At 44.4% G+C, this 26,777-nt stretch overlaps 1 protein-coding gene across 2 annotated transcripts in view; it reads left to right on the top strand.

Moving 5' to 3' along the window:
• The window catches only part of LOC136867021 (transmembrane protein 53), a 266,998-nt gene that overhangs the window by 74,349 nt on the left and 165,872 nt on the right, over positions 1 to 26,777 (top strand). The window contains exon 1 of one of the 2 annotated variants that reach the window (XM_067144116.2): positions 20,139 to 20,271. The exons of the other annotated variant lie outside the window; for it this stretch is intronic. Within the exon in view, the coding sequence (XP_067000217.1) occupies positions 20,215 to 20,271 (57 nt within the window). The 5' untranslated portion in view covers positions 20,139 to 20,214. Of the gene's footprint in view, positions 1 to 20,138; positions 20,272 to 26,777 lie in introns of those variants that run through there. 2 annotated transcript variants of the gene reach the window in all.

Below are 26,777 nucleotides of genomic sequence, written 5' to 3'. Positions count from 1 at the left end.
GTCCCTTGATTTGCCCATTTCCATCCCCAATTTGGGAGAGAAAGAAATTGACGACTCTCTTTCCACGATCACGGAGAATATTACTGGGCTAGCTTCTGTAGTTAGTTTTTTTGATGAAAATGATCCGTCTCCTAATCAAATTAAGCGTGTGCAAGGCAGGCTATATCATTTTTCGAATAGGGTTAACGATCTGTTGTCTCTAAAACTGAATGATGTTCAGAGGAAGGAAGCTAGTACGCTCCTGGAAAATATTTCCGAATTATCTAGTAAGGTCACTCAATTGTTAACTGGGGAAGTTCCTCCCAAATCTGATCAACCCACCATAGTAAATGCAGGTAGTGAGGAAGCGCCTCCCAAGGGAGAAGTTAATAGAATAACCGTTGCTGCTCAAACTATCCCTGCCCCACTGGACAACGAGTCTGAACGCCGTGCATCGCTGAGTAACATCCGTTCTGAATTAACTTCCTTGCCATTGAAACCTTTACCTACTATGTCACCCGGGTTTAGTAGCTTGCCTCATCCATTGGCAATGTTGCTCAGAGGTATATCTAAGTTTTCCGTTAATACCACCAGTGACGTAATTTCATTTTTAAGATTTCTAGTGGAATTTCAGGATCATGCCCTTGTTTTTTCTCTTTCTCCATGTCAAATCTTGCAAATTATCTATCCGTATGCTATTGGTATTCTCTCTGATAAAATCGTAAGAGCCATTGCCGAGCAATCATCTATTGAGGATTTCCATGCCCATTTGCTAGCTAACTTCATCCCTGCTAGGGCCAGGTCCTCCCTTATTCAGAAGTACTATTATCGTGTACAGCGCTTGGATGAAAACTTGGCTGATTTCATACAGGACATTAAGTTTTATACTAGGGTGTTTGCCCTTCATTTTCCTGAAGATCAGATTGTACAGGCTATTGTAGAGGGAATTTCACCTCCCTATAGGTCATATTTGTGTTTTGCGGCGTGCCCGCAAACTTTCTCGGAACTTGAAGCATTGGCCGTCTCAGCGGAAGGAGTTAGATACGCCGATTCTTTGCGTGTCGCGAAAGAACCCCCGCCTTCCATTAGTAATACTCGGCCTCCACCTCGCCGATCAGCCACCCCCCGTAAATGTTATGCTTGCGGGTCGCCTGACCATCTGCGCAATAAGTGTCCTCTGATCAAAACTAGTAGGGCAAATAATGGAGCTGGTTCATCACAAGGCTGTTTTAAATGTGGGGCTTTCTCACATATCGCAAAGAATTGTCCCAATTCGAATAGCACCCCCTCCTGCTCAACTTCTGGTGTAACTTCCAACAACAATCAAAAGTGACTAGTGGCTGCGGCTGAGTCAACTAATTCTGCTTCCCAAGGCTCAGCCCCTGGCAAAAAGGTCGAGAATTCAGGGAACGATAAGTCTTCGAATACATCTTTTGAATGCCCCAAAGAGTGTCTTAGGATTGCGGCGGATACCCCCGCACCTGTTCCTTTTCTTAAGATTGAGTTAAATAACGAGCCTATAACAGCTCTCTTAGATTCAGGCAGTGTTTGTTCGATTATTTCGGCTGAATGGTATTCTAAATTGAAATCGGTTTGTAAACTTCCTGACTATGTCGCATCTTCTATTCAATATGTTTCGGCTAATTCATCTCCATTAGAAATTCTAGGTTCCGTACTGGTCAAAATTCGTATTTTTAAGTTTACTTGGAAAATTAAATTGTTTGTGGCTAAGCACCTGTCTTGCCCCATTATATTGGGAGCTGACTTTATTTCTCACACTGGTCTTGTGCTCGATCTTCAGAGTAAGTCGTGCACATTCAAATTTGTGTCCAATTGTAAAATTCCCTTGTTAAAGTGTAATTCTGTGTCGTGTTCATCTATTTCGCCTACCCAGGATGAGATGTTGTTAGACCTTAGACATCTACCTGAGGAGCAGGCTGATAGTATTCGTAAATTATGTCAGTCATTTCCAGAGGTGTTCTCTGATACTCTTGGTGTTACTGACCTTATTGAATACAAAATTGAGTTCACGGATTCGATTCCTGTCCGTTTTTCACCTTATAGGCTATCTCCACCTAAAATGAAGGCTCTGAAAGAAATTATCGATCAGATGTTGAAGGATGGTATTATTAGGCCCTCTAAGTCGGCGTATTCATCGCCTATTTTTCTAGTCCCGAAACCCCAAGGAGGCTTCAGGCCTGTCATTGATTACAGGGCTCTCAATCGGAAGGTGGTGTTGCAATCTGTGCCCCTTCCTGACCTTCATTCTTGCTTTTCATGGTTTCGTAAGGCCAAGTTCTTCACCATCTTGGACTTGAATTAGGCCTATAATCAAATTCCCCTTGCCGAAGAGTCTAAACACCTTACAGCGTTTGCCACGGACTGGAATTTATACGAATACAACCGCGTGCCTTTCGGGCTCCCCACGGGGGCAGCTGTGCTCACTAGGCTACTAGATAGGGTCTTCTCCGACATCAAATTCGAGTACTTATATCACTATTTAGATGATGTCGTCATATTTTCAGAGACTTTTGAAGAACATCTAGATCATTTGCGAGAAGTTCTCGATCGCCTTCGTAAGGCTGGGTTAACTGTTAAGTTGTCCAAGGTTGCCTTTGCTAAGCCCTCTATGTCATTCCTAAGGCATATTGTGTCACCCGATGGTGTAGCAGTCGATCATTCTAGAACACAGGCCATCCGTGATTTTAAACCTCCCAAGGACATTAAAGGTATCGCCAGGTTCATTGGTATGGTGAATTTCTTCAGGAAGTTCATTCCTAACTTTGCTAATAGAGCGGCGCCCTTAAACCTTCTTCGTAGGAAAGGCATCAAATTCGAGTGGGGACCTTCTCAACAAGCCGCTTTTGAAGACCTTAAATTAGCACTTTGTAATGCCCCTGTACTTGCTATGCCTGATTTCTCGAAGAAATTCATCGTCCAAACCGACGCGTCGTCGTCAGCAGTAGCTGCAGTCCTTCTTCAAGAGACTGAACTAGGGAGGCGACCTATCGCCTATGCCTCTAGGACCTTGTCGGCTCAAGAAGCCAAGTATTCCATCTATGAGCTCGAAGGTTTGGCAGTCTTATTCGCCTTAGAAAAGTTCCGTCTCTATCTGGAACACGTCAAATTCGACCTGGAGACAGATAATCAAGCATTAAGCTGGGTCTTAGGTAGGCCGCGTCATACTGGTCGTATAGCCCGCTGGGCTATTCGTATTTCCGCCTTCCAGTTTGATGTTAGACATATCAGAGGTACCGAAAATGTTGTTGCTGATGGACTCAGCCGTTTCATAACGACGTCGAGACCCACGAACCGGTCGACAGTTCATCACCTCCCGAGTCCATACTATCTGGTGTTAATGCCATCTTAACAGATGCTCCCATGCTTTTTAGGGATATTGAGAAATACCAACGTGAAGATCCGACGCTGGCTCCGATAATGGAAACCCTTTCTTCTGGGGAACATGTTGTCCCTTATGCTCTGAGGAATGGTGTTCTATGTTGCCCATCGAGGCATGATAGGATGATGAAAGTTGTCGTTCCAGCTGTTCTTGTACCTATGATCTTCAAGTATTATCATGAGACCCCACTAGGAGGGCATCTGGGTATCTTTAAAACTCGTGAGAAGATTCGTGAAATGTTCATCTGGAAAGGTATGGACGGTGAAATCCGGGAACTTGTAAAAGCTTGTAAATCTTGTTTGCTCAGTAAACCCACCATGTCCACCAAGGTAGGCCTTTTGTCTTCGCATCAAGCGTCGCGCCCCATGGAACGTCTGTATATCGATTATGTAGGACCCTTCCCCCAGTCAAAGGGTAATGCTAACAAGTTCATCTTTGTGTGCGTAGATGGTTTTACCAGATTTTCTTGGTTATTTCCGACTAAGCTGGCTACCGCTCAGTCTACCATTACCTGCTTAAATTCTATTTTTGCTTCTTTTGGTCCGTGTCAATATATTGTATCTGATAATGCTAAGGCTTTTACATCTAATTTATTTCGTAAATTCTGTTTTGACTTATCAATCTCTCATGTAACTACTTCTGCTTATTACCCTCAACCATCTCTGGCTGAACGGGTTAACCGTAATCTCAGGTCAGCACTTATTGCCTATCATCATGAAGATCATTCCAGGTGGGACACGTCCCTGCATTGGATAGCTTTTGCGTTGAATTCGGCGGTTCATGAATCTCACAAGTTTACTCCAGCTTCTTTGATGTTCAAGTTTGTTCCCAACTCGCCGCTCTCTAACCTCTGGTCTCTGAATGACATTCTACCCGAGACAATAGATCCGGATAACATTAAAGATCTTTGGAAGAAGGCTAAAGCCAATCTTAAAGTGTCTCATGAAAAGGTTAGGGAAAGGTATGATCGTGGACGGAGACCCACCCCTTTGAAGGTAGGTGACCAGGTTATGGTCAAAAGTTTTGTTCCCGCGGGCAAGCTTGCCCCCAGATTTCATGGGCCTTGTATAATTCTCGATTTCCTCATCCCGGTTACGTTGTTATTAAGCAATCCAGCCACCGAGAGGATATTTAGGGTTCACCTGTCCCAGGTGAAACCAGTGTAAATTTTGTGTCAACTTGCTTCATATAATTTGATAGGAATATGAAGGTTATATATATATATATTTTTTTTTTGAGTTCCACTCTTAAGGCATTCTGCTCCTTCTATTTTATTTTATATGTAAGCATTTCTTGTAAACCTCCCCGATTGTTAAACTGCCTTCCTGTCCTTACCTCGGCCATTACCCCGCTCCCGTCTCCTGCGTCAATACACACAGTGGCTTGACTCATGCCATGGATATTTGCACGCCGCTGGCCCCTCAACCTCTCCACAAGCCTGTACCCTCAAAAAAGATGATGGTCCAACACAATTCTGCCGCCAAGCTTTAATGTTTCAGTGCCCCCGCAGCCGCGCGGCGCCGGGCAGCAACTGGAGCTGAGGACGGGCCCCCTCGGCCCCAGCGAGGACGACGTGTGCACGGCGAGCCGGAGCTCTCCTCCCGGCCAAGGCTGATGTGCGGCGCACGACCTGCTACTTGCCCGCAGCCTGTATATGTTCACCGCGGGCGCGGCGTGCTTCAACACCTCTGCTCCCCTCATAGTGCGGGCGAGCGGTATCTCAGGGTACTTGAGGGGTCCGAGCGGCCTCCTTTGGACGCAAGCCGCAACGGCCGGTCTGGCCATCCCACTTCATCACCATCTACTACATGAACAGATACTATAAGTAATGATTACACTTGGGAATTCAACTGCAATATTTGGTGGACTTTGAAAAATTTTTTTTTCCTTCACTTTCAAGTATAAAAAGTTATCTTCAGAAATTCAACTTCTACAAATATAAAGACTTTACTTCATCTGCAACAACAAATTTTGAAACCAAATCAACCCCAAATTAAGAAAATCTTATAAATTTTTTGGCAATCAATCTTCATACCCACAGCATAACTTGGACCTTGTTTCAAACTGATTTCATGTGTCATCCCTGGAGGAACTTTTGGGGGGGGAGGTCTGTACCGGGCGGTACACCTCCACTCCGCTAATTTAAAATGTGCGCCTGTTGAAACTCCTCTGCTGGAGGAAGTCCGAACTTTATTGACAGTATTAATTTTCTACCTTCTCAGAAGATGTCACCACGTGGAAAATTTTGAGTTTTTGAACTGTGTCATTTTTGATGTGTTTTTGTTTCGCTTGAAGTAAGAAGTGTGAACTTTCTCTTCTAGAGGACACTACTGAAGATCTACAATAGTGCAACCTAGTGCGGAGTCAAAGAACTATTTTTTTGGAGAAAATTTAATTTCAAGAGTTTGTTCTTTGTTAAATTTCTTTCTAGCATTGTTTAAGTTGGCAATATTTACCCCTTTCTTCCCCTGGTTATGAATGTATCCAATCCCGAATTTCTTCAATTAATTTCTATCCAATCAGATGTATCTTCCCCCAACTTGAATCTGTTGCGGGGTCCTATCCAATAAAGAGTTTGTGGGAGGGTGTTTTCTTTCCCCTAACGCCTAGAAACTTCCGCGAGAGTATTTAAACTGCTGATTTTTGGGTCTCTAGGCCACTTTTGTTCCATCTTTCAGTGTGTTAAGTACATAGCAGGGGGCGGGAAACGCCTCTTTCTTCTCCAGCCGTTCAACACAAGGTAATGGCCGATTAATAACTTCTTTCTTTGCTAGCTCAGCAGTTTAACTTTCGGGGCGGGTTCTAAGCGTTCAACCATGTAACCTTTTCCTAAAATGTAACTTCTCTTTTCATCTATTCTCTTGTAAAACGACATATTGGGATAGAGTGTGCTAACCCTCTCGAGCTCCCACTCACATTGTCTTGAGGTGAACTTATTTTCTCGACCTATTTTTCGTTAATGTAAAATAAATTGTTCTTTTCTTAAGTCACCTCTTTAGCATGGGATTAGCCCTTGTATTAACGGCCTAGTGCCAAGTAGGTCTTAATCAAAGTGTATTAGGAGTGCAAGTTCGCCTCCTCTCAAATTATTATTTTAGAGGTCATTTAATTAACCTGCTTTTCTTTTAATAGACCTCAGTAGATTGGGTATTTTACCCCTGTGTTTATGTCCGTTGAGGACAACTTGAAGGTGGAGTTTGGTGTGGCCTGGGAGAGGCTTAAATTTTGAGAGCGAGTGACTCTTTTGAAAATTCTGGGTTGTATGCCTCATGGAGGTTTTTCAGTGTAATTTGGAGCAAGGGCTCCTAGGTATGAATGGGGTTTTCTCCCCCTCTGTTAAAACTTGTGTTTGGGGTAAAACTGAGCTGATTGCCCAAGCATTGTGAAGTCAGGGCGCGAAGCCCAAATTCTGTAAATATTGTAACTAACCCCTTTTGAATTGCTACTTTGTACCTGCCATGCTTGTTATTTCTTTGTTTTCGAAAAGAAAATATAACCTTGTTAAATTTTAAATTAATTTTACATTGCACTATAATTTCGTAGCTTGAAACCCATTCACACCCGCACCTTCTTTCACCTCTACCTACCACGGAAAAGTCCGTAACAGAGGGTATTTAGGGGTTGTAGTAAGGATGTAAAGGAGAGAGCGTATTTGTCTCTGGTGAGACCCCAACTAGAGTATGGTTCCAGTGTTGGGACCCTCACCAGGATTACTTGATTCAAGAACAGGAAAAAATCCAAAGAAAAGCAGCTCGATTTGTACTGGGCGATTTCCGACAAAAGAGTAGCGGTACAAAAATGTTGCAAAGTTTGGGCTCGGAAGACTTAGGAGAAAGGAGACTAGCTGCTCGACTAAGTGGTATGTTCCGAGATGTCAGTGGAGAGATGGCGTGGGAGGACATCAGTAGACGAATGAGTTTGAGTGGTGTCTTTAAAAGTGGAAATATCACAGTACGAAGATAAAGTTGGAATTCAAGAGGACAAATTGGGGCAAATATTCGATTATAGGAAGGGGAGTTAGGGATTGGAATAACTTACTCGATCGATTGATTGATTGATTGTTTGATTGATTGGGAGTAGCCTATGTAGTACATGAATGGTGGTAGAATAACATCCACTAGTGGGGGTGGTACTACCACTTTTACGTAATGCCGACTTATAAATCATTTTCTAAAAAAAAACCCTGGCTATATGAGATTTTTGCCTTTCCCTGAGAACTAGGGGGGGCGGGGCTGCGGCCACCCCCTTGCTCCTGGGCATGAGCGCTCTGGGATTTCACCCTTCCACATAATTGTTTGGGCCTTCTACTGTAGCAGTTCTACATCTCCAGGGGCACTAGCGCATTCTGTAGCCAATGATCTACAAAATAGTCACACAAAAATCTCCGTCAACGTTTGGTCTTCGGGTGGGGGTGGGGGTGGGGGGCGTTACTATGAATGTAGATCGTCCCTCGTCTACATCCTCAGGCGGCAGTAAGACAAGTGCTGCACACATTGTAATTGTTTGTCGGATTTTCTGATTCTTTTTGTTAGGCTTCAATGAGGCCAACTTCCTGAACCTTTCACCAGAGACTTTGACATACGTCGAAGACGCATCCTTGCACTTTGACAGAAGGAAACTTCTTTTGTTGCTTTGATAGCGGCTGCCTCTAAGACGACTTTTATTTCATTTGGGTTCATACTGGGATCTCATTTTTTATGATATTAACTAATCTAGTGTACGTTTCTGTTGTCTTATTAAGAAGGAGAAACACCACAGGTGTTATGTTTGTTTCCTCACTGGTGCTTCCAAGATTAGCATGTATCGTATATTTTTAATGTTATTCAGCCCGAAGGCTGGTTTGATCCTCTGCAGCTCCGCCAATAGCTGTCATAAATAGCCTAGACGTCACTGAAGAGGCGTACTAGGGAAATGAGGAGTGATGTAGTTTCCCGTTGCTTTCCTCACCGAGCCAGCCGTTGCTATTACATATCAGTCTGCCAAGCCCACTGAAATGCATGCACCAACCGACCCTATGAGCGATATTTTCACACCATTCATAACAGGGACTGGCTGCATAAGCAATGGTATTACTAGCATCACTCATACCTCAGTCGCTTTCATATTGTCAAAGCCAAGGATGAAACTGAGACAGGTCAATGAAAGTAACAAATTTGATTTAGCCCATACCAGAAGACATAGTGCACTGTAAACACACTACATCTCGTCAGCAAAGGCATGTGTCGTATATAGCTGTTGGAATTGAAAGTAACATCCGTTAGAAATATCGCATGCGCTCCATCGCTGTTGTCTCCAGGAAGAAATGTTCTACCATCGGTCATGCGTAATGTGTCTTCGTGTAAATTAATATCGTTTCGATATGTTGGTTCTTCTTTGGACTTCCTGGGCTTAATTTCAGTGTCTGTAGAGTGTTAATTTTACATTGGAAAACTGAGGTACCCGAGTGATCAATTCATATCCTCTTTGCTGTAAGGTTTCAAATTCTTCTGTGTGGACCCGAAACAAACAACATTATCGTTACCATCTCGTACCTAAGTTTTAGTAATTTATTATTTATTTATTTGGCGTATGATGAATAATGACAACCTATAAACTATTTACACAACCATTGAAAGATGAGTACAAAGTAAATACAAATTATCATATCTATACAGTCAAAGAAAGCAATTTACAAAGTTTGAAAGTACAAGAAGAAAACACAATATATTTACATCGCTATCCACCTATCAACTCTGACAGTTCATATATACACACACTGAGTGCGAGTGATGTACATGTCACTAAATGTGAATGTCCAAACCCGCCACCCACTTCACTGCTTCGGGTGTTGCTGTGTTGAGGTCTTCCATGGTGCCAGTGAAAGCACGGAGTGGACATTCCTGCACTACATGTTTCATTGTTTGTCGAACCTCCCCACAATCACAGTATGGAGAAACTGACCAGCCCCAGGTGTGTAAAGTAGATGCTGTTCTACCTACTCCACATCTCATGCGGTTTAGTCTACTCCAGGTGCAACGTGGCAGATCAAAGCCTGCCAGCTTTGTGGATGGGTTATTAATATCCACTATTGCCCGAGCTGGGGATAAAGACCACTCTGTTAACCATTTAGAGGTGGGGTTGAATTCACTAGATGTTATCTTCACGGCTGTCTTCCAAGCAGGCTGGCGAGACTTCAGGCGTGTGCATTTCTGTCTGATATCCTCATGAACAGGTAGACGTTCATTCTTTAGCATTCTGGTCCATAGGTGAAAAAGGGCCTTCTGTCTCCTGATATGTGGAGGTAGTATATTGCTGAGAACCGGTAACCATTGGGTCGGTGTAGCACGAAGTGTACCAGTTATGATTCGCATGGTTTGACGAAGTTGTGAATCTACTAGCTGTGTGTGAGCACTGTTAAGCCAAACACCAGAGCAGTTTTAGTAATGATTAATATTATCAACATGTCTTAAGTAGTCACTGATTCGGAAGAAATGTGCGTAGAAATGTGATTTATAAACAATGTCTATTGATGCTTGTTGTTTGAAGGGGCCTAACATCTATGTCGTCGGCCCAACTTCTATTGAAACGACATAGATAACAGCTGAAATGTACGGTCAGACGCGCGCGATTTTATAGGAGTCTTTAGTTTTGTCTGCAGGCCCTAATTCTTTTTTTTCTGTTTGCTTTACGTCGTACCGACACAGATATGTCTTATGGCGACGATGGGACAGGAAAGGCCTAGGAATGGGAAGGAAGCGGCTGTGGTCTTATTTAAGATACAGCGCCAGCATTTGCCTGGTGTGAAAATAGGAAACCACGGAAAACCATCTTCAGGACTGCCGACAGTGGGGTTCGAACCCACTATCTCCCGGATGCGAGCTCACAGCTGCTCGCTCCTAACCGCACGGCCAGGCCCTAATGTACAATAAATGCTGTACTTATGTATCTCCGCGAACTTGTTTCTTGGCCTGGCTGACTACCTTGTGCACATCGAAGCTTGCTTCATCAGGTACACATTGGTGGGCTGTTTCACTTAAAACGCTATTGTCACTTGCAATTATAACTTTATTGCTACACGCGGATGACAGTCTTTTATGAAAAAAAAAAAAAAAAAACATACTGTTTCGCCCGACTTGTTTTCTCGCTGTTTATAAAACCTATAACCGTTCTACACTAAAATTTAGTTTACCCTTTTGCGAAGTAATGAATTCCACGTCGAGCACTGCTCGATGATATCAAGCAGAATAACTGAAATTGATCAGTGTTATACGTGGAGAATTTGGTCTGTGGTAGGGTGATAATTCCTGTTAGCAGTACATGGGAAATCCCATTCTAAAAGTGCTTGGACAATCATGAGTTGAAGGACATTGTGAGTTTTGAGTCACCGCGCACCTCATCCCTCTTGCGGTCACCACAGGCACCAGCTCTACGGAGTCGTGAATTTTGAGACTTATTAGAATGTTAATTTAGCTACTAGTTTGTAGTCGTGAGTTTTGATACTGTTTACTATTAATTTCAGCCCCTGAGTTTTGAGCCACCGTATTTGCTGGTTTGTGGGTTCCGAATCAAGTGTTGCGGGGTTTTCTACCTGATGGTGTTTAGCTTCGTTCGGCAATAATCCACGGTCATATTGTCCTTGAAAGTAAGGAAAATTGTTATTGTCAGTACATCCGTAACTGCACCGGAAACTGCTAACTTCCTCTATTGTACAAACATAGATGCATACATTTAGTATGTACACGTGTTACAAAACCATTTGTGTCGAAGTTCGATATGGAGCGGATCGATACGTCAGTTTCAAAGTGGCTTAACAAAGGCGGTCAAGATTTGAGACCTGAAGTAAAAATGAAATGGCGTATGGCTTTTAGTGCCGGGAGTGTCCGAAGACAAGTTTGGCTCGCCAGGTGCAGGTCTTTTAATCTGACTCCCGTAGGCGACCTGCGCGTCGTGGTGATGATGATGATGAAATAATGATGAAGACGACACATATACCCAGACCCCTTGCCAGCGAAATTAACCAATGGTGGTTTAAATTCCGACCCTACCGGGAATCGAACCCCGGACCCCTGTGACCACAGGTCAGCACGCTAACGATTTAGCCATGGAGTCGGACCATCCTGAAGTGAAATTTTTCAATGAAAAATTACGTGGCATAGTGAAGGACATCAATCCGTAAACCCCATGCCAAAAACTGAATATACCGGTAGGCTACCTCACTAGCTTTGAATCTAACAACAGCAAGAAGATGAATCGCACTGTGATTTCTGTTTCAGTGAGCTCTCTGCTTAATATCTAACCTCAGTTTTCTTTAGATAAATTCACGAACTGAATGCATATTTCCATCCTTTTTCTTTGTAAATACTTAAAGACTGAAAATAGTATTCCTCCGTTCTCTCTCTCTCTCTCTCTCTCTCTCTCTCTCTTCTTTCTCTTTTTTCCCCCTACAAGTGGCTTTACGTCGCACGACACAGATAGCTATGATGGTGACGATACCGCAAGGGCTAGAAGTGGGAAGGAAGCGGCCGTGGCCTGAATTAAGGTACAGCCCCGGCATATGGCTGGTGTAAAAATGGGAAACCACGGAAAACCATATTCAGAGCTGCCGACAGTGTGGGGGTTCGAACTCACTCTCTCCCGAGTGCGAGCTCACACTACGTGACCTAAACCGCGCGGCCACTTGCTCGGTCGTCCGTTCTCACTCCAGTGCGCATGTTCATCTGCACGATTTTCGAAAGGTAAGCGGTTAAGACGTGCTCGGTTCACCCGGAAGGACGTGGGTTCGATTCATCGTCAGAAAGTTGAAACATTTAAGAAACGATATTTCCACTTTCGGAGGTGGCCCTGAAGTTCACCCAGAATACACCAAAAATGAGTGGCAGGTTCATTCCTGGGGGGCAAAAACGGCCGGGCATAGAGCTAATCACTCTACCCCACCAAGTGCCGAGGTTACGGATAGTGGAGGCTTTTGCTTTCCATCCCTCCAAGGGCCTTCATGACCTGTATCACACTTCGCTTTTTATTTAGTAGTAATAATTCTAGGGACTAAGGAATTTCCCACAGATGAATTCACAGTCCACTTGAGGTCAAACAAGGAGCTCTACGAAAAGTCGAAGTGATATCATTCAGCATGGGAAAGATAATACTGAAGCTTTATGGGTATATCGAAAGAATGGATACCAGCAGCCTGGCGAACAACATCCTCATCCTCCAGGAGAGTGGACAACATCCCTGGCTTGAAATAGACCTATCGGTTTATTTGTTAATATAACGCCTAAAGTCGGTGTATACAATAGAAAATCGGCTGGTATTACACTATCAAAGAAATGTGTCACCGCCTCTGTGGTGTAGTGGTTAGTGTGATTAGCTGCCACCTTCGGAGGCCCGGGTTCGATTCCCAGCTCTGCCACGAAATTTAAAAAGTGGTACGAGGGCTCTAACGGGGTTCACTCAGCCAGGGAGGTCAAATGACGGGGGGGTTCGATTCCCGTCTCATCCATCCTCGAAGTGGTTTTCCGAGGTTTCCCACTTGTCCTCCAGGAACATGCCAGGATGGTACTTAACTTAAGGCCACGGCCGCTTCCTTCCCTCTTCCTTGTGTATTGCTTCCAGTCAACCCATCCCCCAACAAGGCCTTGTTCAGCATAGCAGATAAAACTGCCTGGGCAAGGTCCTCTTTCCCAGTTGTATACCCCCGACCCAAAGTCTCACGCTCCAGAACACTGCCCTCGAGGCGGTAGAGGTGGGATCCATCGCTGAGTCCGAGGGGAAAAAACCCTGGATGGTAAACGGATTAAGAAAATATGTCAATCATCTTTTGTAAAATATTTTGTGCAAGTTAAATTTTATTAAAAATGATAACATACGACCATTGCACCATTACACTACATAAAAATAATATTGTATCATAGTTCAGTAAAAATGGATGGACAGTTGTGTACAAGTTTAGCTGTTATTAGATGTTACTTGTATTTTTCGTGACAAAACTTCTTATATAATGTACCTGTATGTTTTAAATTAAATCATCACAGGAGAGTACATCGCAAGTTGTACATTTGTCTGCTTGTTCGTTCTACAAGTTTAAAACCCATTTGGTTTTAGGTTATCTCACGTGGCTTATCAGAAAAATAAAAGGAGTTGCTTACAATGTAAAGATTATATTCACTTTCAGTTTTTCAGCCAAATACTGGCTACGTAATCCATTCAGTTTCTTGTTCAGGTCTAAAACTGTGCATCCTTCCTGTATAGTACTTATTTATCGCCTCCGCTATGTTTAAATATACTTTCAGCCTTAAATTTCTATTTTTATATTCCTCCTGGTTTGTGTTGTACAACATTTCATGCTCTGAAATAACCAGTTTTATTGTAGGGACATTCGAACTGAACTTGCGAACCGCCATTGTGGATTTAACAAGTTAAATATTTGTAAAAGGTAACACGATGGTCATACTTTTTATCAGAGAAAATTTATAAAATGACTTTTTTTATAAAATATTCTTTCATTATACTGTCATATATTTTATAAGGTAGGCTATTACAAAAAATCTGTGACAAATTTCTTTGATAGTGTGATACCAGCCTTAAGCAGTGGTCCAGAAATGTAAAAAGGCGAATACTATATGTCTGGGATAGGATGTGTTACTGAGCTATACTCTAAATTTGAAAAAAACTGTCACTTGTTACAGGTTATCTCATGTTTTACTGTCACCTCTGTCGAATGTCTATAACATTAGAATATCACATAGAATTCTTGATCGTATTACTTGGAAAACTGCAGTGAATAGAGGTCTGTCCGGTGTCTCCGAGATGCTGGTTCAAGAAAGAAGTCAGTTCAGAATCTGCGTACTTGGGATAGAGGATCTTCCGGAAAGAGTGGGCAGATGATCTCGCGCAAAGTGGTCCGAAGAAGGAACAGTGAAGAACTGCATTCTGCACCAAGATGAAGGAGTACTGGAAATCCAGATAGGCTGACAAGTGTCAGCCGTGGTTCTCAGTGGTCGAAATGATATGTGCAATAAAAATCATAATGATAGCTCCCTCTGTGGATCAGTGGTAGAGTGTCTGCCTCGTGATTCTCGAAGAGCAGACACACATTGTCACACGATGTCAGCTTATAAAAGATCTCTGGTGATTTGGTGTTTACCCGGCAAAGTCATTTAAAAACTCAGTCATAGATAGCCGAACAGTTTACTCTGCCATCTGGTGGAGTAAAACGGAACGTCGAAATTGACGCGCAAGCAGCCTAAATGGCGTCAGATCAAAATACCTGCGCATAGTAGCTGAGGCTGTACGTTAATTATTATCGTTTTTACGTCCCTTTATATAATATACGCTTTTCAGAAACGATGAGATGTCAGAATTTTGTCCTTCAGAATTTCTTTTACGTGCTGGTAAATGAAATGGTGTATGGCTTTTAGTGCCGGGAGTGTCCGGGGACATGATCGGCTCGTCAGGTGCAGGCCTTTTGATTTGACGTCCGTAGGCGACCTGCGCGTCGTGATGAGGATGAAATTATGATGAAGACGACACATACACCCAGCCCTCGAGCTAGTGAAATTAACCAATTATTGTTAAAATTCCCGATCCTGCCGGGATTCGCACCCTGAACCCCTGTGACCAAAGGCCAGCACTCTATCCATGTTGCCATGAAGCCGGACTACCTGCTGGTGAATCTACTTATACAAGGTTGGCACATTTGAGCTCTTCTAAGTAGGTTACTACCAGACTGAGCCAGGATCGAACCCACCAACTTGCGCGAGCTATTCAATCCGGTTGCTATTTGGCAATTAGGTGTTAAAATAAGGAATGATCTTCATTGAGGTAATCATATTAACGAGGTATTAAAAAGGTTATAGATCTCTTCACGTGATTACGAGATTGTTTAAGGTTTGTAGTAAAGATGTAAAGGAGAGGGCGTATAAGTCTTTGGTAAGACAGGAGTTAGAGTATGGCTCCAATGTATGAGACCGTCACCAGGACTACTTGATACGAGAACTGGAAACAATTCAAAGGAAAGCAGCACGATTTGCTCTGGGTGATTTCCGATAAAGGAGTAGCGTTACGAAAATGTTGCAAAGGTTTGGGCTCGGAAGACTTGAGAGTAAGGAGACGAGCTGCTCGACTAAATGGTAGGTTCCGAGCTGTCAGTGGCGAGTTGGTGTGGAATGATGTAAATAAAATAATAAGCCTGAGTGGAGCTTGTAAAAGTAGGAAAGATCATAGTATGAAGATAACGTTGGAATTCAAGAGGACAGAGTGGGGCAAACATTCATTTATAGGACGAGGAGTAAGGGATTGGAATAAATTATCAAGGGAAATGTTTGATAAATTTCCAAGTTCGTTGAAAATATTTAAGGAAAAACTAGGAAAACAATTGATAAGGAATCTGTCACCTGAGCAACAACTCTAAATGCAGTTCATTGAAGACTGATGATGTTCTCTTCAAGTACTGTAGAGAGTTCCTTTCTTTAATTATTTTTTATTACAATCTGCTTTACGTCGCACCGACATCGATAGGTCTTACGGCAACGATGGGATAGGAAAGGGCTAGTGAAAGTGGAAAGGAAGCCGCCGTGGCCCTAATTAAGGCACAGCCCCAGCATTTGCCTGGTGCGAAAATGGGGAAACCACGGAGAACCATCTTCAAGGCTGCCGAAGTGGAGTTTGAACCGATTATCTCCCGAATGCAAGCTCACAGCTGCGCGTCCCTAACCGCACGACCAATTCGCTCGATGCTGCAGATCTCCAGACATGCTGAGGTATACGAGTTTTGTCCTGCAGTTCTTTGACGTGCTGGATGTTAACGATACGGAGCGGATGCATTTAAACCCTATCTTATGGCTCGACCTCTCCTGGAATCGAACTCGATATTTTGAGAACTCAAGGGTAACGACTAACCGAATCCGCGGCCGAGGTCGACCTTTTTTAAAGTAATGTAATACTGTATGCGTGTTTTGCGGTTTCAGTGTTACAAACCATTGACTACTATAGTGCATTGTGGTTACGATGTGAAATTACAACAGTAATTAAATCAAGAGCACTCTCCGCTTGAGAGACACTCAGTGAAAATGAAAATCCGCAGCCTGTTCGCCGTCATTCGACCGGAATGGAATGAATGAAGCCTCCTTCTAGCAGCGAGGATAGGAATTGTGTCTGTCGCACTCCTCTGGGACAATGATTAATGTAATGACTAATGACTAACAGATGAAATGAAATGATATTGGAGTGTATTGCTGGAATGAAAGATGATAGGGAAAACCGGAGTACCCGGAGGAAAACCTGTCCCGCCTCCGTTTTGTCCAACACGAATTTCGCATGGAGTTACCGGGATTCGAACTACGGCACCCAGCAGTAAGAGGCCGGCGCGCTACTGCCTGAGCCACGGAGGCTCTAGAGCAGGGCCTCTCAGGGTGCATGCACTGTGCACGGTGCAAAAGACGACTTCGCTTGGTTGCCCAGAGTGCAGATCGCCACTCCTCGATTTGGAGCAGTAGCGCTGTCTCTCTCTTTCCCCACGCCTGTCTTGCTCGCTCCCCCTGTCTCCCTCTCCCTCACTTACTCCGTAGCGCTCCAAATCCGAGCCGAGTTGAGCCGAGCTTAGCCGAGTAGCCCAGAGACGAAGCGTTGGTCCGAGCCGAGCCGAGTGGAACCGATGCACAGTGCACGGAGCTCTTGGGCCTCGATTTGCACGAGTGAGATTTTGGGCGTTTGAGAGGCCCTAGAGAGAAACAGCCTCCAGCACAAAACACTAAAGGAGCAATTAGAAGTTGGGCCTGAACTTGGTGGGTGTGGTTTTGGCCTAGTTTTACGGCTGAATGCCCGTTCTGGCAGCAACCTTATGTGGTGAGTTGTATTCACTGTTGAGTGTTTCTGTGGTGGTTGGAAGAGTTGTGTGTTTTATGCTCACTTACAAACAATTTGAATTAGTGTCAGGGGCCCCATACACGTACAGTTTCGCCTTCCGATCGGCCGGAACAGTTGAAGACTGACAGGCAAAACTGACGTGTATGGTGTGGCCGGCCGGCCAATCGTTTGGGCTGTCGGCCTGTGAGAATTTCGTCAGTTCTAACTGCAGGACGTGGCGCCTAACAGGCGGAACGGACGTATATTGGGGAATCACGGCCGGGTGACATTGTGACATGACGATGCATAAAGACCATATACGCATTCCCATCATGCCTCGCTCAGGTCATCTTTGTTTTTGCCTTTCGCGGCTTTGCATTATGACGCCATATTCATTCAGTCAGTTATCATGCACGGTTCTTGTCCCGGCTTTCGAGTTCCAATTATTTTGTGGTTAAGGACTGTTTATGTGCTGAAAAGATGAAGCAGGCCATGATTCCAACAACAGAACAGGAAATAAAAATACTGTGCTCTAAATGTATCGCGATAAATATACAGAAAAACGGCCATGTCTAATAACCTCGAAAATTAGTGTTAACTACGCGTTCTATAGCGTATGGTGTTGTGATTTTTCTGTGGCCTATGGGGGAAGAGATTATTTTAGAAGGCATATTGAATCTCTGAAACACAAAGCACAAAGGAAAAATACGGCTAATAAACAAATAACAAATTTCTTTGTCAGTAGTGGGGAAAATTGTGTTACAAATGCAGAGTATCTATTTACATCTTTTCTTATAGAATATAACACTGGTCTGCAAATTTAAACTTTCTGATTATTGTATAATCTTCAAATAGTGATATTTCATATTTCAGGCATGTTAAATCTGGATCTACAGCAACTTTTCTCTACCACCTCGGGTTTCTTTGCAAAATCAAAATGAATTTATAAGACTCACGTACATGCAGGATTAATTTACTATACTTATAACATGTAAGGCATGCTTTATTCGTGTTATATTTACTCATCTGAATACTGCTGTTTTACACTGTTGTATATATGTAGTCCGCCTCTGTGGTGTAGTGGTTAGCGTGATTAGCTGCCACCCCCGGAGGCCCGGGTTCGATTCCCGGCTCTGCCACGAAATTTGAAAAGTGGTACGAGGGCTGGAACGGGGTCCACTCAGCCTCGGGAGGTCAACTGAGTAGAGGTGGGTTCGATTGCCACCTCAGTGGTGGTTTTCCGTGGTTTCCCACTTCTCCTCCAGGCGAATGCCGGGATGGTACCTCACTTAACGCCACGGCCGCTTCCTTCCCTCTTCCTTGCCTATCCCTTCCAACCTTCCCATCCCTCCACAAGGCCCCTGTTCAGCATAGCAGGTGAGGCCGCCTGGGCGAGGTACTGGTCATACTCCCCAGTTGTATCCCCCGACCAAGAGTCTGAAGCTCCAGGACACTGCCCTTGAGGTGGTAGAGGTGGGATCCCTCGCTAAGTCCGAGGGAAAAACCGAACCTGGAGGGTAAACAGATGATGATGATGATGTATATATGCAAACAGGATTGAGGAAAAACACGAATTAAAAGCATCTGTAAACACCACATTGCACTTACTGTTTTATTGGCAACATGTTCTAGAATGACAATCTACGGTTTCAGTTTTATAATATAAATTAATATATAATATAATAATATAATTAATATATAATATAATAATATAATAAATATATGTATTAATCTTATATTAAAACATTTCTTTGCGCTGCTTTTCGCGTGTGAGCTGTAGTTGGTTTTTCTATCTTCAGTAACCAGGTAACCTATCTATAGGTCTTATGGCGACGATGTATGTTGTTTTATCAATGCTACATAATAATGCACGAACAGAAAGAATCTTTAGCATTGTAAGAAGAAATTAAACTGAATTTAGAAACTCGCTAAATACAAATAAGTTACATTGTCATCGCTCCTCATACAGAAACTAAAGATAAAATCAGACGGTGCTGCATGTTTCAAGAAAAGCTTCACTGAGAAATACCGTAGTTACAAGAGTTGGCGTGCTACAACACTATATTTACACCAGAATAACTAAACAGGTATTTAAATATGTACATTTGTTTTAGGGGCAGTGATTAAGGACTGACAGATGAAATGAAATGATATTGGAGAGTGTTGCTGGAATGAAAGATGACAGGGAAAGTCAGAGTACCAAGAGAAAAACCTGTCCCGCCTCCGCTTTGTCCAGCACACATCTCACATGGAATGACCGGGATTTGAACCACAGAACTCAGCGGTGAGAGGCCGCCGCCTGAGGCGCGGAGGTTCCGATATTTCTCTAATAATGCATATAAAATGTACATTATTTATGTTCTTTGTTGTATACAATGGCGACCTGGCGACGGGAAATTTCACGTCCTACTGTAACACTGCGAGCTGTGTTATTTTTTCCGACCTTTGTCAGGATGGAACTCGTGAAGCTAACTCGCCAGCCTAATTTAATATTTTACATTTCGTGTGGCTATTTCTAGGCGGATGCAGGCCTTGTAAGGCAGCCCCTCCGATGAGGGTGGGCGGCATCTGTCATGTGTAGGTGTTATTGTGGTGGATGATAGTGTTATGTTTGGTGTGTGAGTTACAGGGATGTTGCGGACAGCACAAACATTCAGTCCCCGAGCCAAGGGAATTAACCATTTAAGGTAAAATCTCCGACCCGGCCGGGAATCGAACCCGCTAACCATTTAGCCATGGAGCCGGACACTCGCCAGGCTGCACTTTGCTTAATGCTTCCCATGCATTTTTCGTGTATTTAAATTTTCTTATCAGCTGACGAAAAGGCGAAGTGAGGTTCGATTGACTTAGGCGGTGGAAGCTCTTCAAGGCAGGCGCACAGAGGTCGGGCACGTGATGACGTACATTAGGTCTTCCGTTAACAGCCTTACATGTGAGCAGACTCGACAGTCGGCGCTTGGCGTGGAGCGAGGTATGACATATTGTCTGTGGTGAAGTGAGAGCCACCCGCACGGACCATGGTGGCGATCAGTGGTACTCAGGTCCTTAAGTGTTGGACGGCGAAATCATTTCGGGTAAATATATAAATAAAATTTTAATTTTGCCTCATGTTGTGTTTTCTCGGATTAATCACATATCAGTTAATAATATTTCCGTCTAAACAACACTTGCACATTCGTGTTCATTTCCTGGTATATTGTTCCTCATTATCTTGAGAGAAAACATTTTCTTCCACAGGAGACCGCCGTTGTTTGAGAGCGAAAGGCAAGCGATGTGATAAAAGAAATTATTTACTTTACTTTGTCGTCTTTTTCTGCAAACCCTTTGTTGGAATACCCATGGGGTATTTGAGCCAAGTATTCTTCTCCCGACAGATCCGTGCGGTTAGGGGCGCGCAGCTGTGGGCTTGCATTCGAGAGATAGTAGGTTCGAACCCCACTGTCGCAGCCCTGAAGATAGTTTTCCATGGTTTCCCATTTTCACACCAGGCAAATGCTGGGACTGTACCTTAATTAGAGCCACGGCCACTTCCTTCCTACTCCTAGCCCTTTCCTCTCCCTTCGTCGCCAAAAGACCCATCTGTGTCGGTGCGACGTGAAGCAACTAGTAAACAAAAAAATGTTCTTGTACCGTACCGTTATAGGTTAGGGTATACCTTAATGGAAACTTGGAGGTGCGTAGGTCTTCTGTTGTTTGCTATTTATGCATTGATGCATGAAGATGTATACTAATTATCTGTAGTATCCCTCGTTTACGCCCGCTGTGGGTGGGGACGGTAGAATAACACCCACGGTATCCCCTGCTTGTCGTAAGAAGCGACTAAAAGGGGCCCCAGGGGCTCTAAACTTTGGAGTGTGGGATGGTGACCTCGGGGCCCTTAGTTAAGCCCTGGCATTTCTTCCACTTACTTGTGCCAGGCTCCTCACTTTCATCTATCCTATCCGACCTCACTCAGTCAACTCTTGTTCTTTTTCTACCCCGACGGTATTACGTATGGAGGCCAAGGGAGTCTAATTTTCATGTCCTTCGCGGCCTTTGTCTTCCTTTGGCCGATACTTTAATTTTTCGAAGTGTCGGACCCCTACCATTTTTTTCTCTCTGATTAATGTTATATAGAGGATGTTTGCCTAGTTGTACTTCTTCTTAGAACAATAATCACCACCACCACCACCCTCGTTTACGGGACAATCACTTAGCACATGCATGATTACATTTTTGTCCACTCCTTATATTGTTCCGCAAATTCTGAGGCACATAAGTGGCCATGCCTCTCCCTGCCAGCGGTCTGTTGTGACGTACTCGCTCCCTTGCTCTCTGTAGCACTTTACAATTTCATTATTTCTGATCTTGATTTCATATCTTCCTTCTGGTATAAAATAACCCAAGTTTCCGGTTAATCAGTCAAAAAATACCGACAGGAGTACGAAGCCTGAAAACGTTGCCGGAATGGTGCCGTGCCGCATGCGACCGGTGCCACTAGCGATCGCATGATCTGTAACCATGCCGGAAGCGACCGGTGTTGACAATCCAGTTTTCATTTTAATAAGCTATGTCATCATCCAAGGCAAGGCAAGCTAAATCACAACCAGAAAAGGTCAGAAAATAGGGCAACAATCAGTCCACAGACTGGTTTGATGCAGCTCTTCATGCCACTCTACCCTGTGCTAACCTTTTCATTTCTACGTAACTACTGCATTCTACACCTGCTCTAATCTGCTTGTTATATTTATACCTTGGTCTACCTCTACCGTTCTTACCGCCTAATCTTCCTTCAAAAACTAACTGAAAAAGTCCTGGGTGTTTTAAGATGTGTCCTATCATTCTATCTCTTCTTCTTGCCAAATTTAGCCAAATCGATCTCCTCTCACCAGTTCAGTTTATCTCTTCATTCGTGATTCAATCCATCCATCTCACCTTAAGCATTCTTTTGTAACACCACATTTCAAAAGATTCTATTTTCTTTCTTCCTGAGATAGTTATTGTCCATGTTTCATTTCCGTACAATGCCACCCTCTAAACGAAACTCTCAGGAACATCTTTCTAATTCCTATATCATTATTCGAAGTGAGCAAATTTCTTTTCTTAAGAAAGGTACAGCCCCGGCATTTGCCTGGTGTGAAAATGGGAAACCACGGAAAACCATCTTCAGGGCTGCCGACAGTGGGGCTCGAACCCACTATCTCCCGATTACTGGATACTGGCCGCACTTAAGCGACTGCAGCTATCGAGCTCGGTGTGTACTTTAATTAAGGCCACGGCCGCTTCCTTCCCTCTCCTAGCCCTTTCCTGTTACATCGTCGCCCTAAGACCTATCTGTGTCGGTGCGACGTAAACCCAATTTTTTTTAAAAAAGAAAAAAAGATGTATTTGCTGTCGGAAGCACTTTACAGTGTGCTATTTTGTTGCATTATTGCTGATCTCAATTTGATATCTTCCTTCCGGCATAAAAGAAGCCAAGTTTCCGATTAAGCAGTCAAAAAATAATGCTGACAGGTGCACAAAGCCTGTAAAGCGTTGCCAGAATGGTATCCATACCAACTCTGTTTACATTCTATTAGTTACCGGCTCTTCGACTTAAACTTCCACACGACTATCAGTGATATTTCTAAATAAATGTTACCATGAACTAGTTTCGTACTGTAGGCCCCTTCTGAAGCATCTTCTCCTGCTGGAATTTTTTAAACGACTCAGATCCCACTCGACCTTATTCTAAACTGAAATAATAAGTTTCATTAATCCACACACGTCCATTTTCCCGTGATGCTGTAACAGTACGGACATACATCAAACTGAACTCGACATTCTTGTCAGAATACAATATTAACCGACTGAAATGTCGCGGTTGAAAGCAGTGCTGTCATATTAAATGCTCGATGAAATGAACATACATACATACATACATACATACATACATACATACATACATACATTATCATTATAGACTGTTATGCCTATCAGCGTTCAGTCTGCAAGCCTCTGAGAATTTACTAAACGTCGCCACAATCCTCGATTTGCAACTAGTGTTGTGGCCTCATTTAGTTCTATACCTCTTATCTTTAAATCGTTAGAAACTGAGTCTAACCATCGTCGTCTTGGTCTACCTCTACTTCTCTTACCCTCCATAGCAGAGTCCATTATTCTTCTAGGTAACCTATCCTCCTCCATTCGCCTCACATGACCCTACCACCGAAGCCGGTTTATGCGTACAGCTTCATCCATCGAGTTTATTCCTAAATTAGCCTTTATCTCCTCATTCCGAGTACCCTCCCTCCATTGTTCCCACCTGTTTGTACCAGCAATCATTCTTGCTACTTTCATGTCTGTTACTTCTAATTTATGAATAAGATGTCCGGCTCCATGGCTAAATGGTTAGCGTGCTGGCCTTTGGTTACAGAAGTCCTGGGTTCGATTCCCGACAGGGTCGGGAATTTTAACCTTAATTGGTTAATTTCACTGGCACGGGGGCTGGGTGTATGTGTCGTCTTCATCATTATTTCACCCTCATCACGACGCGCAGGTCGCCTACGGGAGTCAAATCAAAAGACCTGCATCTGGCGAGCCGAACATGTCCTCGGACACTCCCGGCACTAAAAGCCATACGCCATTTCATTTTTATGAATAAGATATCCTGAGTCCACCCAGCTTTCATTCCCGTAAAGCAAAGTTGGTCTGAAGACAGACCGATGTAAAGATAGTTTCGTCTGGGAGCTGACTTCCTTCTTACAGAATACTGTTGATCGCAAATGCGAGCTCACTGCATTAGCTTTACGACACCTTGATTCAATCTCACATACCATATTACCATTCTGGGAGAACACACAACCTAAATACTTGAAATTATCTACCTGTTCTAGCTTTGTATCACCAATCTGACATTCAGTTCTGTTGAATTTCTTACTTACTGACATCAATTTAGTCTTCGAGAGGCTAATTTCCATACCATGCTCATTGCACCTATTTTCAAGTTCCAAGATATTAGACTGCAAGCTTTCGGCACAATCTGCCATTAAGACCAAGTCGTCAGCATAGGCCAGACTGCTTACTACATGAAATTAAAAAAAGAAAAAACGGCACAGTTTCTCACTTTTCACGGACAGTACTACATTGGCGTTCTAACAATAACAAGTACAAGAACTGGAATGGTCTGGCCACATACACTGACTGACAGAGCAAATGCAACACCAAGAAGGAGTGGTTCGAAAGGGATGAAAGTTAGGAAAAAAACAGAGACGGCACGGACGAATAATTGATGTTTATTTCAAACCGATAGGCAGGTTACACAATGCTTACGGCATCGACTCAGTAGGATGTAGGACCACCGCGAGCGGCGATGCACGCAGAAACACGTCGAGGTACAGAGTCAATAAGAGTGCGGATGGTGTCCTGAGGGATGGTTCTCCATTCTCTGTGATCCATTTGCCACAGTTGGTCGTCCGTACGAGGCTGGGGCAGAGTTTGCAAACGGCGTCCAATGAGATCCCACACGTGTTCGATTGGTGAGAGATCCGGAGAGTACGCTGGCCAGGGAAGCATCTGTACACCTCGTAGAGCCTGTTGGGAGATGCGAGCAGTGTGTGGGCGGGCATTATCCTGCTGAAACAGAGCATTGGGCAGCCCCTGAAGGTACGGGAGTGCCACCGGCCGCAGCACATGCTGCACGTAGCGGTGGGCATTTAACGTGCCTTGAATACGCACTAGAGGTGACGTGGAATCATACGCAATAGCGCCCCAAACCATGATGCCGCGTTGTCTAGCGGTAGGGCGCTCCACAGTTACTGCCGGATTTGACCTTTCTCCACGCCGACGCCACACTCGTCTGCGGTGACTATCACTGACAGAACAGAAGCGTGACTCATCGGAGAACACGACGTTCCGCCATTCCCTCATCCAAGTCGCTCTAGCCCGGCACCATGCCAGGCGTGCACGTCTATGCTGTGGAGTCAATGGTAGTCGTCTGAGCGGACGCCGGGAGTGCAGGCCTCCTTCAACCAATCGGCGGGAAATTGTTCTGGTCGATATTGGAACAGCCAGGGTGTCTTGCACATGCTGAAGAATGGCGGTTGACGTGGCGTGCGGGGCTGCCACCGCTTGGCGGCGGATGCGCCGATCCTCGCGTGCTGACGTCACTCGGGTTGCGCCTGGACCCCTCGCACGTGCCACATGTCCCTGCGCCAACCATCTTCGCCACAGGCGCTGCACCGTGGACACATCCCTATGGGTATCGGCTGCGATTTGACGAAGCGACCAACCTGCCCTTCTCAGCCCGATCACCATACCCCTCGTAAAGTCGTCTGTCTGCTGGAAATGCCTCCGTTGACGGCGGCCTGGCATTCTTAGCTATACACGTGTCCTGTGGCACACGACAACACGTTCTACAATGACTGTCGGCTGAGAAATCACGGTACGAAGTGGGCCATTCGCCAACGCCGTGTCCCATTTATCGTTCGCTACGTGCGCAGCACAGCGGCGCATTTCACATCATGAGCATACCTCAGTGACGTCAGTCTACCCTGCAATTGGCATAAAGTTCTGACCACTCCTTCTTGGTGTTGCATTTGCTCTGTCAGTCAGTGTACAACGGTAAACACTGCCCTGCCGCTTTCCATTAAGCGTACCAGGTTAGTGGCGGTCGTGATGAATATTATTTTATTTCTATATTTTTTCTGTAATATGAATCAGCCCCTCGTAGCAGGGATCGAATTTGAATACTGTGTGATGGTGGTGATTATTGTTTTAAGATGAAGTACAGCTAGGTAACCATCCTCTATATAACACTATTCAGAGAGCGAAATGAAAGGGATCCGTCACTTCGAATAATGAAGGTATCTGCCGAAAAAAGACAAGGGCCACGAAGGGTGTGGAAAATGAAAGACTTCCTAGGCCTCGCAACCTAATGTCATGGGGGTCGGGAAAGAACAAGGGTTGACCTAGAAAGGTCGGATAGGATAGACGAAAGTGAGAAGTCTGACACAAGTAAGTGGAAAAAAATGCCAGGACTCAGCCAAGGGCCCCGTGGTCGGCATCCCACGCTCCAAAGTTCAGAGCCCCTGGGGCCCCTTTTACGACTGGCAGTGTATACCGTGGGTGTTATTCTACCGCCCCCATCCACAGGGGTGAGAAATACTGTGATGAATCAGTGTGTCGCGTATTAATAGTTACAGTAGCATGCAGTGAACCCCATCTACCCCAGCAACTTTGTATTTACATTTTCTTATTATTCCTTAGAACGATTTTTATAGTCCGCCTCTGTGGTGTAGTGGTTAGCGTGATTAGCTGCCACCCCCGGAGGCCCGGGTTCGATTCCCGGCTCTGCCACGAAATTTCTAAGTGGTATGAGGGCTGGAACGGGGTCCACTCAGCCTCGGGAGGTCAACTGAGTGGAGGTGGGGTCGATTCCCACCTAAGCCATCCTGGAAGTGGTTTTCCGTGGTTTCCCACTTCTCCTCCAGGCGAATGCCGGGATAGTACCTAACATAAGGCCACGGCCGCTTCCTTCCCTCTTCCTTGCCTATCCCTTCCAATCTTCCCATCCCTCCACAAGGCCCCTGTTCAGCATAGCAGGTGAGGCCGCCTGGGCGAG

Source organism: Anabrus simplex, chromosome 3 (genome assembly GCF_040414725.1).
Source record: "Anabrus simplex isolate iqAnaSimp1 chromosome 3, ASM4041472v1, whole genome shotgun sequence".
Classification (NCBI taxonomy): Eukaryota; Metazoa; Arthropoda; class Insecta; order Orthoptera; family Tettigoniidae; genus Anabrus; species Anabrus simplex.
Note: the sequence above shows the minus strand (reverse complement) of the source record. Positions and strands in the feature narration are given on the sequence as shown.